Source organism: Danio rerio, chromosome 22 (genome assembly GCF_049306965.1).
Source record: "Danio rerio strain Tuebingen ecotype United States chromosome 22, GRCz12tu, whole genome shotgun sequence".
Taxonomy (NCBI): domain Eukaryota; kingdom Metazoa; phylum Chordata; class Actinopteri; order Cypriniformes; family Danionidae; genus Danio; species Danio rerio.
The window spans coordinates 21,247,501-21,264,312 of record NC_133197.1 but is presented as its reverse complement, the minus strand read 5'-3'; the positions used below and the strand labels follow the sequence as shown (position 1 = coordinate 21,264,312).

General features: G+C 35.7%; 1 protein-coding gene across 6 annotated transcripts in view; it reads right to left on the bottom strand.

Moving 5' to 3' along the window:
- The window catches only part of shdb (Src homology 2 domain containing transforming protein D, b), a 65,697-nt gene that overhangs the window by 46,857 nt on the left and 2,028 nt on the right, over nt 1–16,812 (bottom strand). For 5 of the 6 annotated variants that reach the window (XM_021469342.3, XM_073936649.1, XM_009296270.5 and 2 more), the window contains 1 exon segment: nt 10,001–10,151. In XM_021469342.3, coding sequence (XP_021325017.1) covers nt 10,001–10,151 — 151 coding nt within the window. 6 annotated transcript variants of the gene reach the window in all.

Sequence of the window (16,812 nt, the reverse complement as noted above, 5' to 3'; positions counted from 1 at the left end):
ACTGATATACATCATGGCATGTTTCCACTGCATGGTACAGCTTGGAACAGGGAAGTACAACTATGGGTGGGGTTTGCCATGTTTTAAAGTTAACAGTAAAGCAAACAGCACCAAGTCATATCATGCAGTAGAAAATAAACTTTAGAAAAGTTACAGACCAATTATTGTAGCTTTATTTCTGAAAGCACAGCAGCTATCAAAACAGTATCATAACTTGCTCCTGTCCTTATTATTAGCGTATTGCATCCATTAGATCGTATGCTCTGGAAAAGCAGCCATGCTCATGTACTCTATTTACTGGCCTGTAGTTTTTGCTAATGAAAAGAGGACAGAAGTGGTCAAAAGCAGACAACTGAGACAGATAAAATAACATGCATACAGAAATGTGTCTGCCTCATCTATTTGTAAGCTGATCAAACAAAATGCATATTAGGCTCCATTTACACCTGGTATTAAAGGCATAGTTCACCCAAAAGGAAAAATTCAGTCCTCATTTACTCATCCTTGACTTGTTCCAAACCACTTTTTTTCTTTTGTTGAACACAACAGAACATGTTTTTTTTTTTCTGTTGAACACAAGCTAATTGGGATCTGGTATTAGTTTTTTTGTAATAAGTCAATGGTTTCCAATTTTCAACAGAACAAAAAACTGATTTGGTTTAAGTCAAGGACAAATAAATAATGACAAAATTTTCCTTTTTGGGTGTACTACCCACTTAAAGGGTGGTTTTTTGTTGATTCAATCTAAAGTTGTCAAAAGTACCAACTCTGGTTTCAATTGATACTGAAATTTTTTAAATAATTTTTTAATAAAATGTATTTTGTGTGCCATTGAGTGGATTCTTCAAACCTCTGGGTATTCAAAAATCACAAAGAAATTATAAATTCATTCATTCATTCATTTTCTTGTCAGCTTAGTCCCTTTATTAATCCGGGGTCGCCACAGCGGAATGAACCGCCAATTTATCCAGCAAATCTTTATGCAGCGGATGCCCTTCCAGCCGCAATCCATCTCTGGGAAACATCCACACACACATTCACAAATCAACACATTAGGTTAGCAGTCCAATCAGAGCCCATTAAGGTCAGGCCTTGGTAGGAACCAAGAAATATGATAGACATTTTCATGTTAGCTGAGCAGTATAAAATTAAGGTAAGATGTGTGTAAAAGTTTTTTTTTTTTTTTTTTTTTTTTTTTTTTTACAAATGAAGCACAAGGACACATTGTTTTGCACCCCATAAACACAATTGAGCTTTAAAAAAACACTCTAGACCACCTTTTTAAGAAACTGGCCAACAGCACCAATTAAATGTTAATGGGCAATGTTGATAACGACTAGTAATGAAATCAGCACAATGATATTATGCAGCTGTACTTACTAGTTACCTAGCTGGTCACTATTTTCTGGAGCTGTGTGATATCACCGCGCATGCTAAAGCAAAAGCAACAAATCTTCATTATTATGTCAGAATGAGAGTCTAATTCTTAAATAACGGTAGTGTTGTCACAATAATGGTATTCGATACGAATCGGTACTGAAATTTTGAAAACGCCCATTTCCTGCGAACATCTAAGCACTGTTGAGCATGTTCATAAACAACGCTAATTTGCCATTGTGTTCACGTGCTCAACAGAAATGACTGGTCGTGAAGGTCATGAGTTCACCGAACTGAAGACTGGAGCATTTTAATTAAGTGAAGATCAGCTGGTTTGTTTATAATAAGACATACAAGCATACAAGTTTTTACGGCTTTTAAAACTCTTTAGTGTCCCTCTATCTGTGGTTACACTTAGTAAACAGCTGTGAGTTTAATGATCTGATGACCTTCATGACCCATTACAGCATGTAAACACAATGGCAAATCAGCAGTGTTTAAAAAGGCACTTAACAGCGCTCAAATGTAAGGTGGAAATGGACGTTTTTAAAATTTCAGTACTAATTGGTATTGAATTCCAGTATCGTGACAACACTAAGCCACAGTCACATCGCACTTTTCATCCTGTAGACTGCCATTTATACGCATGTGAATGCAACAAACTGGAAACACGAGGTCGTGTGACAAGTTTCGCATGTCATGGCATTCTAAAGTTCAAGCTTGGTAAACTCTGACCTGCAAAATCACATCACATGATTACTTGAGACCAATCGAAAATCAAAACGTGACCTCTCTGTACAAACATATTTTAAATATGGACCAATCGCCCGCTTTTTGAATGTCATCTTGTTTTTATCTGGCCCCGTTTCACAGTGCTGAATGACAGAATTTTGCAAGCTCAAACTCTGTGACCGCGGCTTTAGACATTTCAAGATAGAAAATAGCAACTTTATCCGTCAGTCTGCAACTACAGAAGTGTCTAGCTTTAAATAGAAAAAATACTCAAATTCAATGATTTATGCTAAGCTAAAAGTGCTTCCGCCAGATCCAAAAATCAGCTGAATGGATTAAAAAAAATTAAACTCAATTGTTTAACTCTAAGGGACTTGTAAAATGAGCCTATTTTCCAAAAAGTGGAGTGATAATTTAAGAGCCGGGGCCTCATATTCACAAACAGCTCCATCACACCCTACATGAAACATAATATCCAAAAAAATAAGATAAGAACAGTCAGTCCGGACCAGCGTGTCACATTACTTCATGTGCAACTGATTAGTTCATGATCCGCTTCAAAGAGAAACAAACTTGCTGATGGTCCAAAAACTGCTTTGAGACGAGCAGTTGGCTTTGCAAGCAGATTCAAGCATCTTCTAGAAAGATTTTCACAGAGGCGTGTGTTTATTAAAACAGCGCGAGACAGGCGGTGCTGTTAAATCAAGACACAACAATAAATCGATATGTTCCCTGGGCTCCACAGCTGGGCTCCTTCGCCGGGGCCACATTAATTATGAAAATGTCTGGTGAAGAGAGTAGTGGGGTATGAATCTGAAGGAGAGACAAATTGTGTTTGCACAGCTTGCCAGTTTCATACGGAAGGGCTTAAAGAGAGAGGAATATATATGTGTGTGTGTGTGTGTGTGTGTATGTGTAGATCCGGCCCAATCTGAAGGACCAGGGTCTCTCATCTCCACCGATGGGCATTTTCATTTCCATTATCATACCTCTTCAACGTCAAGCACCAAACAACAGGACGTCTGAATGACCTTCAAGGGCTTTTCAGCAAAAATAACAGTCGGTTAAAAGCCTATATGAAATGAAACTACAAAACAGTCTGCCATCACTTGCCACTCTCTCATGTTTCTGAGAAATTAAGCTTACATTTTATCTTGCTATTCTGTCTTGAAACAGAAGAAGAATAAAAAGTGAATGTGTGTGTTAAGTGGCACAGGTGTTAAAACTCTGGCTAATACCAATTAAATGGCAATTGCCTAATCAATTGCTGATGGTACAAAAATTCGAAACTATTTTCCCTAAAATAAACAGATAATTAGGCGACGCGGTGGCACATGCACAGTGGGTAGCACGTTCGTCTCACAGCAAGAAGGTCGCTGGTTCGAGCCTCGACTGGGTCAGTTGGCATTTCTGTGTGGAGTTTGCATGTTCTCCCAATGCTTCGCTTTCCCCCACAAGTCCAAAGACATGGTACAGGTGAATTGGGTATGCTAAAATTGACTCTAGTGTGTGTGTCTGTGTGTGTGTGTGTGTGTGTGTGTGTGTGTGTGTGTGTGTGTGTGTGTGTGTGTGTGTGTGTGTGTGTGTTTCCCAGTGATGGGTTGCAGGTGGAAGGGCATCAGCTGCATAAAAACATATGCTGGATAAGTTGGCGATTCATTCAGTTATGGCGACCCCAGATTAATAAAGGGACTAAGCTGAAAAGAAAATAAATGAAATAAATGAAAAGAAAATTATAACAAAATAAATAAAAATTAAAACTAAAAAAATTCTGTCTTTATAAATGTTACCAGCACAAAGTCTTTATAAAATTAATCAATTACTGAAGTAAAAATTCTACTTGATATAAAATAATCAAATGCATTATTTAATTTTAGTTCAAGTAAATATACATTTCAAAAATGGCTAGTTTTTGGTATATAACAAAAATGTTAAATTTTTATAAAATTACCACATTATAAAAACAATAAATTAAAATCGAAATATTGGTAATATTTTTTTAATTAGCTTGTATTTTTGGTTTTCATTTGAATTTCAGTTTGCATTTTTTTGCTTTAAGTTTTTGTTTGTTTTATTAATTAGATGTATTATTTATTTTAGTTGCTGTAACTGAAACAAAAATTTCTTGGAAACTAACTGAAATAAAAGTTTATAATTTCTTTTTTTCAGTTATATAATATTTTATTTCAGCTTTACTGCAATTGACAAAATAATTTTATAAATATGTTTACTAAACACTAGCAATACTGTCATTCACAATTAACCATCTATCCCTGTCAACCAATACCATGAATTAAAATCTCTAATTTCAGTAAATAATCAATATGGTACCGATGTTGTGCATAATCAGTCCATATTGTTTGGTTTTCATCATTTCCACACAATATTTACCTCTCATTACAAGGTATGGGATGATGACCAGTTTCAAGTCAAGCTTTTAAAACCACAAACATTTTCTGTTACACCAGTGGTTCCCAAAGTGGGGGACGCAGGACAATGACAGGACGCTGCATGGTGATTTCCAAAAGTCAAATAAATTTTATTAAACTGTTAGAATGACCATATTTTAACCATAACCCACAGAAGAAAAAATAGTAGTTTTTAATAGCAAAATACAACATGCAAATAAAAATCCAACAGCCTTTACATTTTTTTTTTCATAGGATTGGTGTGTTTTTCGTTAGATTAACAGCACAGCAATAGTGTCACCTGCAGCAAATTGATTTTATAGCACCAGTTTAAACTTTCTGACACCTTTATGGCAATAAAATCCATTAAAAATAAATACAAGCCATACAACTGCATATTAAGAATGATCTCTGTTTAGCATTCTCCAAAATTAAACCAAGAATTTGCTTGCGCTGAAAACATTGTATCCACCAGTCTCTTTAGCGGAGGTTAATATTTAATGACACAAATTAATAAATGACTATAAACATGATATGATTGAAAGACTGTTGCACTTTTTTGTGTTGTCAATACGCTCGTGTTTATATAGGCCTATTGTGGGATACTTATAACCACCTAAGAGGAATTTGAAACGAGAGTCACTGGCTTTGCTATTGTAGGGGTCACAGGCTGAAAAGTTTGGAAACCCCAGTGTTATACCATTTCAATTATGTTTGGGTTTAATACGACTATCTTATTAATTTTTTTAGGGCAACAGTCTCTCCATATCTATAAGCTACTGGTCAGCCCACAATTGAGGAAATGATTTTTAAAAAACAAAACTGCTACATCCAAACATGTTATTGCTGGGCCGGGCTAATAATTCCCATTGTCAGCAACTGCACACCCATTCATGCAGATTCGCCGATGCATGTTCTTACGGGCCACAGTCACTGTGGCAGGGCTAAAAACAAATGCTCAATCAAAACCTTTTAAAATCCTAAATCAATATTAGAGTTAGTTTTGCACGCAAAATGAAGGATACCACTACGGCTTAAGTACTTCTTTTAGACTGGCAAGCTACATTAAAACTATTAGTCATGCAAAGCTGATGTAGATTTTGTTGTGTTGCGAATGGGTTATTTGCAGGGAAATGATGTTCAGCCACTGAAAAACCCCTGAAGTCTCCAGCAAGTCTTAAGTCATAACCTTCAAGTCTCAAGCAAGTCAAGTCAAGTCATTTTTTGTCAGATTTTTGTCAGTCAAGTCAAGTCACTGCTTATTACAAGTCACCTCAAGTCGTTGCTTTGTCTAGCAAGTCACTTTCAAGTCAATCTAATTATTTATTTATATATAGACCCTAAATGACAAAATCTTAAAGTGCACAGGTACATTTTTGGGAGGAAAAAAATATTGAATCAAAATGATCATTTTTTCTTTTATTGCAAAAAACATTATTATATTAAAAGTAAAGATCATCTTCCTCGAAGACATTTTGTACATTTCAATAAATCCAATAAAATATTTTCCAGATAATATATATAGCCCATTTCACACATACGTTATATATATATTTTGAGATCCATGGTCTGAAATGGTTTCGTGTTTTGCTTAATTTAAGAACTTAATTTTATTGCTTAACCTTAAGAACTTAATTCTTCCAAGTAAAGTCTCAAGTCATGACAGTCAAGTCCAAGTCAAGTCGAGTCTTTTTTTGGATATTTGTCAAGCAAGTCTCAAGTCCTAAATTTTGTGACTTAAATCTGACTCGAGTCAAGTCATGTGACTCGAGCCTCTCATCTCTGATGCTAACAGGTTAGCATTTAGGCAGATCACCTACTGCACCTACTACTAAATATACACTTAAAAAATGCTGGGTTCCACAAAAATGTATTTGTGCTGAGACAATAAAGGAAATAACTTATTAGTTTTTACAAATTTAAGTGGATTGAACATAAGTTGTCCCAAAAAAACATCAATAATTGTGTTGATTATGGTAATTTTAAATAGGTAGTTTAGACAAGACGTCATTAATTAAGTGCAGTTTTAAAGGCTGTTTTCTTAAAATGAATTCTCATAAATCTCTGCTTACACCAAACTGCACAGTTTAATTCATATCGGTATTCTGAATTTGTTCGCAAACTGACCTGAAATGTAAAAAATATAAAGAAATAAAAACAACAATCACACATAGAACACATCAAACATGAAACGAAAAACTGACAAAAACGAATCTCCAGCAAGAAAGGAAAAAATGCAAGACGTAGAAGAAACAAGAGAAAGACAAACTTTAACCTTCACACATCCTGCTCCTATTGGGCTCCTCCGTCGTCTCCATAGCGACAAAGAGGAGGCCCTGAGGGACGGAGCCCGAGGTGGAGGAGCGAGAGAGCAGAGAGAGAGAGCGATGGGAACAAGTGTGTGTGTGCGTGTGTGTGTGTGCGTGTGTGTGTGTGTGTGTTGATGGTAAGTGTTTGTGACGCGCCAGAGAGGGGCTGCTAGATTCCCCCGTACCTGAGAGCTGATGGAGAATGAGAGGAGAGATTAACCTGTAGAGATGGATGGAAAATTAAATGAGGCTGCCTTGAAGGCAAGAGCGTCTGAGGAAAAATTAAAGTGGATGCTGGGGTCCTGCGGAGAGAAAATGGGCCACTATTCCCAGAAATATTTTAAGGGATGCATAGTATTCCAGCTCTGTTTCAAAACATGACGAGTTATTCTGCAGTCTGTTGATTGTAAAAATATAACTAAGATGCTAATTGAGCTGATTTCCATTTTTTGTTTTTGCCGTGCGTACATATTTTATACCCAAATGATTATAACAACATTTATATTCATGTCTTTTTGTCTGTTAATGGTGCCAAATACATTTTTTCCTGAATGCTTGATTTACATTTATAGAGAAAGATGAAAACACAACTGTGCATCTCGAAGAAATAAATCAAGACACTGTACTTGATGTTTGATAGATACTTGATACAGGATTAGATACAGGATACAGTTTCTGTTGCCTAAAATAACTTCATAAAGCACAAGGATATTTCTAATGGCCCAAGATGATTTTGGGACAAGAGGTACAGAAATGAGGATCCATAAGGACAATTTTAAGATGAAGATATCACAATGAAAAAAAAGCTTACACAGTGTAGTATACTGGATGGATGGCCACACAAATGCTTAGACAGATAAATAGAAAAGCATAAAAAATCTGATGGATAAATTAATAGTTTGGAGGATGGATGGACACTCGGATGGATGGGTGGATGGAAGGACGGACGCTCAAATGGATGAAAGGATTCTCGGATGGATGGAAGGACAATCAGATGGATGGATGGAAGGATAGATGCTGGATGGATGGAAGGATAGACACTAGAATGGAAGGACACTCAAATGGATAGATGGACACGGATGGATGGACGGACACTTGGATGGATGAATAGATGGACACTCAGATGGATGGAAAGACACTCAAAGGATGGATGGAAGGACACTTGGATGGATGGACGGATAGATGGATGGATGGATGGATGGATGGATGGAAGGACACTCGGATGGATAGATGGATGAAAGGATGGATGGATGGATGGATGGATGAATGGCAAACGGACGGATTGATGTGGAACAAATGGGGGTTAGGTAAATAACGACATAATTTTCCATTTTAAATTAGCTATCCCAGTAAAGCAGCATCAAATATATCATTTACAGTTGAAGTCATCCAACAATCCATTGAATTGCAGAAACATGACCATCAAAGTTGAGTCATGATGTTGATTTGTTGGCTTGGAAAATATATTTGCCATGAACTCCCTGAGGAATATCTTGTGTTTTTCTTTAAAGTAGCTTTCAGTCATAGGGCTCTATTTTGACGGTCCGTGCGCAGAGTGCAAAACGCAGGGCGCAAACGCTTTCAGGGCGTGTCGGAACGCATTTTTGCTAATTTAAGGACGGGAAAATCCGCTTTGCGCCATGGCTCATAGTCTAAAAGGGTTTAGTTTATTTTCTTAATGAGTTATAGGTGTGTTTTGAGAATAAACCAATTAGAGTCTCATCTCCCATTCCATTTAAGAGCCATAAGCGCATTTTGACGTAAAGTAAGTTCACTTTCGATTTTGCTTTTGTGGATAGGGAAACCTTTACGCACAGACATCAATTAGCCTATAAATAATTAATTTCGTTTGTTAAGCGCAAAGATTTGTTTCAAAACTATTTCTAAATTCAGTTTTAATTTCTAGCAAACGAATAAATGAACAATAATAACCAAGTGTGGTCAAAATACTGAGTTATTTCCAAATACACCTGCCATGCCCCATATGGTCTAAAATTTGACAGGTAAACAAATCTAAGCTTGTTTTTAATAAAACAAATATAAATTTGGATATAATAAATAATACTGCTAATAATAATAAAATTATACAAAAGCAAATTGAATGAACTGAAAAAGCCTGCCAAGATGAACAAAGTAAGGCAGTGGTTAAGTAAGCCAGTGTAGGCTAGAAATTAATATGTTTTGTAATATTTTAATCATTTATATTTATATTCTGTATAAATCCATTTTTTAAATATATATATATATCTCCTAAAGATATTATATATTTTTCATATGTAAAAGATATTTGCGTATTGCTCTGCATCTTGTGTGTAGTGTGTAAGCCAGGCGCACTTTGCGCCAGACAATAGACCGACTTTGTTCTGGTCTAAAGATCAGACTATTTACAGTTTCTCAAAATAGCAACGCGCCAAAACATGCCTGCTTTTTTAGACCAGAACGCCTATGGGCGCACATTTGAGCGCAAATGCATTTGCCATTTAAACAATGTGGCGCAACACCTCAAAATGACCCTTGCGCCGAGCTAAAAGTACCAAAAGACTATTGCGCCACGCCTTGCGCCACATTGCGCTGGGTGTATGATGATTTTATTTTGTTATTTACAGTAGCTGAAATGTTACACATTTTTGTGATTCATTTAAACTTGATAGCACTGTTAAAACAAGAAACTTTGGAGGATATTACTACCTGATAGCCATCTACTGCAATTTTTTTTCTACTATGGAAATCAATGACTACCGGTTACCAACATTCTTCAAAATATTTTGATTTGTGCTCTACAGAAACACAGAAATTTACAAAGGTGTGAGCTAAATGTTTATTTTTGGGTGAACTATCCCTTTAAGATTTCACTAGTGGTATGTAACAAAAAATGTCCTAAAATGCAGTCTAGGTTTTGAATTGCCGATTGTATCTTCAAAACCAGCAACTGATTTAAGCAAAGGTAAAATGTTTGGAAGAAATAAAACAATAGAGCAGATTTCCAGAGCGCAAAGCTGTAATCTGTGTGACTCTAGGAAAGAATCAGCAATGAGTCACTCTATGACTGACAGCGTCTGAAAAAGACACACTCATAAAACTCATACTTCATTCTCTCCAGTCGACTCAAAGGGCACAGCAGTCTTCCCCCTGGGGCATGGAAATACACTGCAAAAGAAAAGCAGCAGAACTGACCTGTTATCACTTTCTGGGCCTCGTAGGGCTCCATGTAGCCGTTGTTCTCAGGAGTGATCTGGCCCTGGGCGGATTCTGGACGCGGGTCCAAACGAACATCGAATGGGTCAGAGTAGTCAGTATCGCCCATAACTGGAGCTGATGGAACCACCTGAAGCAATAAAAAAAAAAAAAAAAAAAAAATATATATATATATATATATATATATATATATATATATATATATATATATATATATATATATATATATATATATATATATATATAAATCTTGTGATAATCTCCAGCCAGGAGAGAGGGAAAACAAGAAATCCTTTTATTCCGTGCAACAAATTGAAGATTATCTCAGTGTGCTGAGGGATGAATGAACCGAAATAATTTTACATAATTGTGCAGGAAAAAAAATCATTTGCACTCTAAATACATCTCAATTTACTTAAGATTTTGGTCATACTGGGGTGCTGTGACAAAACAACAAGCTCCAAAATTACCAACTGCTATATGAATTAAATTAGGGCTGAATGATATGGCAAAAATGAGATCTCAAAAATCATTTTCCATATTGAACGATAACGATATATATTTCCATATAAGTTGTTTACGCTTCCAGATTTAAAAGAAGTACCCCAACAATGACTGAAGCCAAAAAAATCAGAGGGCCCATAAAATGGCATATAATATATTCTCGGCCAATAAATTTTCAGTGCCCAAAAATTCAGTAAATCTCTAATCTTAATATCATATAGAGTAAAAAAATGTCTAGAGTAGGGGTGTCCAAACTAACTTGATTGAGGCTAGTGGGCAAAAGGTAATATAGCTGCCATAGGTAATTTCCTAACTTATTTAATAATACTTAAAAACAGACTATAAAACATAGCTTTACATTAACTAAATTACACTAGTTTTTGCCTTGATTTTCTCACCGATTACTTCTGCATAGTCCTCTATCCGTCGAGTGACAATATTTACATTTTTAAAAACAACATTTAAATTAAACATTTAATTCCAGTTAATTTAATTCCTGCAAAAAACAAACAAACAAGGTTACATTGAATTTAAAATTACAATCTCTGTGTTAAAGACATCGCCCAACCCTCTCCATCAACACAATGGGACAAAAGGTTACAAATTGGGAATAATAAGCTTATCAATAACTATATTTGCAGTGCGTGAGTGAAGCAATGAACTGTCTTTTGCACACGAACAGTTCACAATCTGGTGTTTTCATTGTTTGAGTGAATTTGTTTTTGTCTTTTCTTAAAATGTTTTAAAAAATGAAAGAACAAGTAGTAACAACTAATCATATTCAGTCTTTTACAACTGTCATTCAATATATACTTTAGATTTGCTCTTCTAAAATTTGTCAAATTCCATAGCATTCTGTTTTACACAGATAAATACCCAATTACTGGAGCTGCACAATATATCGTTTTAGCATCGATATCTCGATGTGCAAATCTGCAAGTCACATCGCAAGACCTGCAAAGTCAAACTGAGATTATAATTAACCAGGAACCACAGTTCATGGCAACTTTAATCAAATAGTATGAAATATTTTTATTTGAATGTGTTTTTAGGGCCCATGCCTATAAGATTTTTAGGAAATTTAAACCATTTGAGTACAAAAAGTGAAGTTTTACACACTAATTTCGAGAGTATGTGTTACGATTGATCATGGCTGGCCTCTCGTCCAAAATCCGCATTAATCCAATCAGACTGATTCAAGTTTACAATAAACAAACCGATTTCGGCCTACTACCATATCTTCATGTTGGTAGAATTCTCAGTTCGACCAAATCTCCTCCTTTTTCTCCTTTTTCCAAGGGGAGCTCTCGAGACCTACCAGATCTCGGACTCTCTCATACAGTATGCTTATTGACCAGGCGGGAGCCATGGGCTCAATTATCTCCGAGCTCAGGGTTCTCTCCCGGGACAGCATGCCAAACCTGCTAATAGCATTAAGCACAACTAAGTGTGAACTCTTGAAATGAAAGTTTGACTTTAAAATTAAGCTTGCCACTTAAAAAATATGAATTGTGTTATGAATTAATTATACAATGAAGACTACAGTGCGATTTTAGATCTGATAATTGAATTTCTGTACCTGAATACTGTTCGACACCATCAAAACACTGTTTACTTCATTTTTATCTTTGTTCTATTGTCCTCATCTTTGCTTTATTTATTAATTTTCCTTCAGCTCAGTCCCTTTATTAATCTGGGGTCTCCACAGTGGAATGAACCACCAACTTATCCAGCAATACACAGCAAATGCCCTTCTAGCTGCAACCCAGCACTGGGAAACACACATACACTCTCGCATTTACACACATACACTATGGCCAATTTAGCTTATTCAAGTCACCTTTGATGCACGTCTTTAGACTGTGGAAAAAAAAACGGAGCACCCAGAGGAAACCTATGCCTACACGGGAAGAACATGCAATCGGTGCTTTAATTTGTTTATTTTATTTTGTATATTTTATGCAGATGTAGTCATGCACAAAATCATCCCAATCGATGTAACATTATGACTTCAATCCAAAATAGTCATCTCGCAACAATGTCAGTTTTTTCCAATATCCTGCAGCCCTACCTTTAACTATTAATTCCATGATTGTGTGTTTCCACATTTTTCACATTAAAGAAATTACCAGGTCCTACAAATTTATAATGAGTACAAATTGCATGCAGGGAACAATAATATAAAGAAGAAGTATTCCTGAGGCGAAAATTAAGAGGGCTATAATTGCATCGTAAACTTAAGTTATATTTATAGCATTTTTCTTAAATACTACATTCACAAATGTTACAATAAAAGATAACAAAAGCTGTCATTATTATTATTACTAAAAATTAAAAAAAATAAATGGATATTTTCCCAAATCAAGCTTTATTAAAGAAAAAAATACATGTTCTTCATTATAATCTATATTCAGCCCTAGTGTTTTCACATATTTTCCCCACATGTGTACATTCAGCAACAACACTTCACTCAGCGCGAGACAACTAGCAAACTCGCAAAGACGTGCAACCTTCCCCCATGAAGCAGCAGGATGCTGTGAGCAATAAGTGTTGATGAGGGTGTTTGGAGGTGCGTTTGTCTCCAAAACCAGATCTGAGAGGAAGCCCTCATTCATCTGGCACTGGGACAATTACAAAGTTGGCCATATGGTCTCTCAAACGCGTGCTTTAGCCAACGGCTCTATGCGGCACCATTCAGACTACAAACCACAGCGTGCAACAACCTCCCGATTTCCCAACAGGCAAATCGGCCATTGTCTGGCTGATCTTTAACAAGAAAAGGAGGAACAATAAATCTGAGAATGTTCATTAGGAATGCTATAAAAACTTAATTAGGATTACTGTGGAAATTAATGAAGGCTAACAGGGAATGATGCGTAACGGTGCTCGCAAGACAATGCACTTAGAGGGTCGCCGTTAAATTGGGATTTAAATCAATGGCGTGGCATTGGCAGGATCATTCCTTAAAACCAACCAATCAGCTCGCTCATCACTGTTACTGATTACAATCGATGAGCCTCTACTGTCTGTCTGTGCGTGTGCGTGTGTGTGTGTAGATACTTTCACTGTCTGCCGGTATTGGGTCTCTACTCAATGTCTGATCACAGGAAAACCTATCTGGCTCTTGCGAGTATTCTCTATGGGACGCCCCATTCCAAGCTGCCTAACTAAACTGTATGTATTATTCAAGAGCTTCAGCTGTGGTGGATCAAGAGGTTTTGACACCTACGGTGCTCCGAGACACGAAATCTAATGCAGGGTTAACAGAGGGTTTACATGAAAGATTGTTTCACACCGCAAATCACTTGTTTGACAGTTTGTTTTATGTATTTCATGACCTGACGGATTCAGGTATCGCCAGATGCCTTAGGTCTATGGCTATTTAGCATTTCAAGAAGTGCAAGCATGTATATACAGTATGTGTGTGTGTGTGTGTGTGTGTGTGTGTGTGTGTGTGTATATATATATAAAATTTATATATATATAAAGTTTATATATATAAAATAACACAGAACCTAAAATACATAGCCTGGAAGTTCCTGTCTCCAGACTGGCACTATTAGTTGAGCCAATGTCGTAGGGTGGATTGGTTGGGTTTTATCGCTGACTACACTAATAGTAAACTTCGACTTTAAATGAACATTCAACACATTTATGGAACAAATCCATTCCAAAATATTTGGAAATAGTAACTTTACACAACTATGTTTTCAACTGAAGTTGAAGTCACAACAATGACCTGAAAAAGCAAACTTTCATTGTGTTGTCTGATTGGGTGTACAAAGCACTTTTTAATTAATCATCTAAAATTATCTTAATCATATCACATTCCCAATTTTATCCAGATTATTCCACTTTTAAAACTGGATCCAGTAAATCGATCCATGGTCTTCGCATTACAGAAATGATAATAGATAAGCTCTGGACGTTTTTACTCTATTGACCTTATTCTAAAATGCGGAAGTGCGCCTGTTTTCGCGATTGTCTTAGAACTTCCGTTTTAGTCGCCTATGGGAGAAATGACAAGGAATAATAAACGGCAAAAAACGGTCAAACTACTTGCTCTACAAACAAATGTTTGCATGACTATACAGACCAAGTAGAATAATATAACAAGGAAATATCAGTTTGCAACATCAAACAGAGAAACGAGCAGTTTTTAATGTCTAAAAATGAATGGAAGTGAATGAGACCGGAAGTCTCGTGCCAAAAAGATTCAAATGGCAGCGCCCGCCCGCCCGCCAGTTCAATATTAATCTAAAAGCCAATCACACAGCAGAATTGTGCAACAATGGCAATTTAAAAGGGTTGCTATCAGTTATTCGGCCAGAGATGTAGAGATTCAACATGTTCCAAATTTTCGAATTCGATTCATTCAAGGTGTATCCAATTTTTGGCCACTGAAATTTTATTGGCCAAAAATATGTTATGCCATTTAATGGACCTTCTCATCTTTATTTTTTAGCTTTAGCCATTGTTGGGTACTCTTTTAAATCTGGAAGCATTAACAACTTACATCAACATATATATTGTTATCGTTCAATGTGGAAATTTTTGTTTTATTTCGGCTAGAATAAAAGCAGTTTTTAATGAAAAAAAAAAAACATTTTAAGGACAAAGTTATTAGCGCCTTTAATCTAATTTTTGTTTTTGTTTTTCGAATGTCTACAGAAACCATCGTTATACAATAACTTGAATTTTATTTAGGAACAAACTTTATTTAGGTATACAGAAATTAAATAATCAAATGTAAAATAATACTGCATAGTCTACATTTTATAAACGTTCTAAACATTTTTAATTTATTAATTTAAACATTATTAATTTGTTAAAGTTACAAATGGTAAAATTTCTTAGGCCTGAATGCTTTTAAAACCCTCAAATGGTCACAGGTTTCCAAAAACACTTGCGAAATGATAAAGTATAATCCAGGCTCAACATTATTCACGATGTGACTTTTATTTTAAAATCATAAAATATTGCAATGCCAGTTTTAATTGTTTTTAGAAACAATTTTTAAAAAGCTGTTGAGAATAACAGAGAAGCTTTAAAAACTACCTGTGATTTGAAAATTTTATAATTTAAAAAGTGAAAATTAGCATGCCATAACTGCACCAAGCAAATAATAATTTATGCCGTTTTTTAATTTTGCTAAATTTTTAATTTTACAAAAAATTATAAGTCTTTAAAAAGTGTTAAATCTTTTTAAATAATATTAATAATAATAAACTCTTATTTTTATCACATTTTAACACACATTAGGATATTGAACCAAATCAAGCTTATTTTCAAAAACAAACAACCAAAAACAAAAAAGAAAACTTGAAACCGCAACCTTTGAAAATGACCTATAAAAGTACTATTCTGGGAAAATTATAGCATTAGTATCTCAGTGTAAAAAAAACTTTATGACAATGGTAACCTGCTAGTGTCTATCAATCAAACTGTATAGACTCAACTAATGGTAATAATAAACGTTTACAAAGCGATATAATACAGGGCTCGAAATTGCGACCATTTTGGTCGCATATGCGCCCGAAATTTTATCTATGCGACCTTGAAATATATTTGGGAGCATTTCTGCGAGTGTTTAAAATTGTAGTGTGCGACCAATTTTTACTGCAAAATGTTCAGCACATTCAGGATTCGGGAGACATTTACGCAGAATGCATATCTAAGCTCTTTGTCTGCACTTGGAACGTGAAACGCAGCGCTCGGGAATGGTTTAAAACAGTTGTCATGTCAACTTGCTGCAGTAAACAAATCCAAGTCCGTAATGCTTGCCCCGCCTTCGCGCTCTTCTTATTGGCCCACCACTGCTCTAGCACTGAACGCGAATGATTGGTTAATATCAGCTGTCAATCACTCAGCGCCTTCTGGCTTGGGATGACAGAGAGAGCTACTACCGCGAAAAATTGTAAAGCGCTGAAGATGAGAATGAAGATAACATAACACTTGACAGATTTTGTTTTAGAAACCATGGCATCTACAGTTACAAATAATGACACATCTTACTAGTTATACCGTTAACACGTTAATTCAAGCAGTGCGTGCAGGGCCGGTGAGTGCTCCGTGTATGCTTTGGTCACTTGTTATAAAAATCTATTTTCTTGTGATAACGGTATATTGTTGAGACATATTTTCCTCACGCTTGCATATAACGTTATATATATATTTTTGCTTGTTAGTTTGATTAGTGTTGATTTCACATACAACCAATATGTTTGTATGAAACCTGTAGTAACGGTGCTCATAATTGGTGGGTGCGACTAAATTTTGGCTGATGC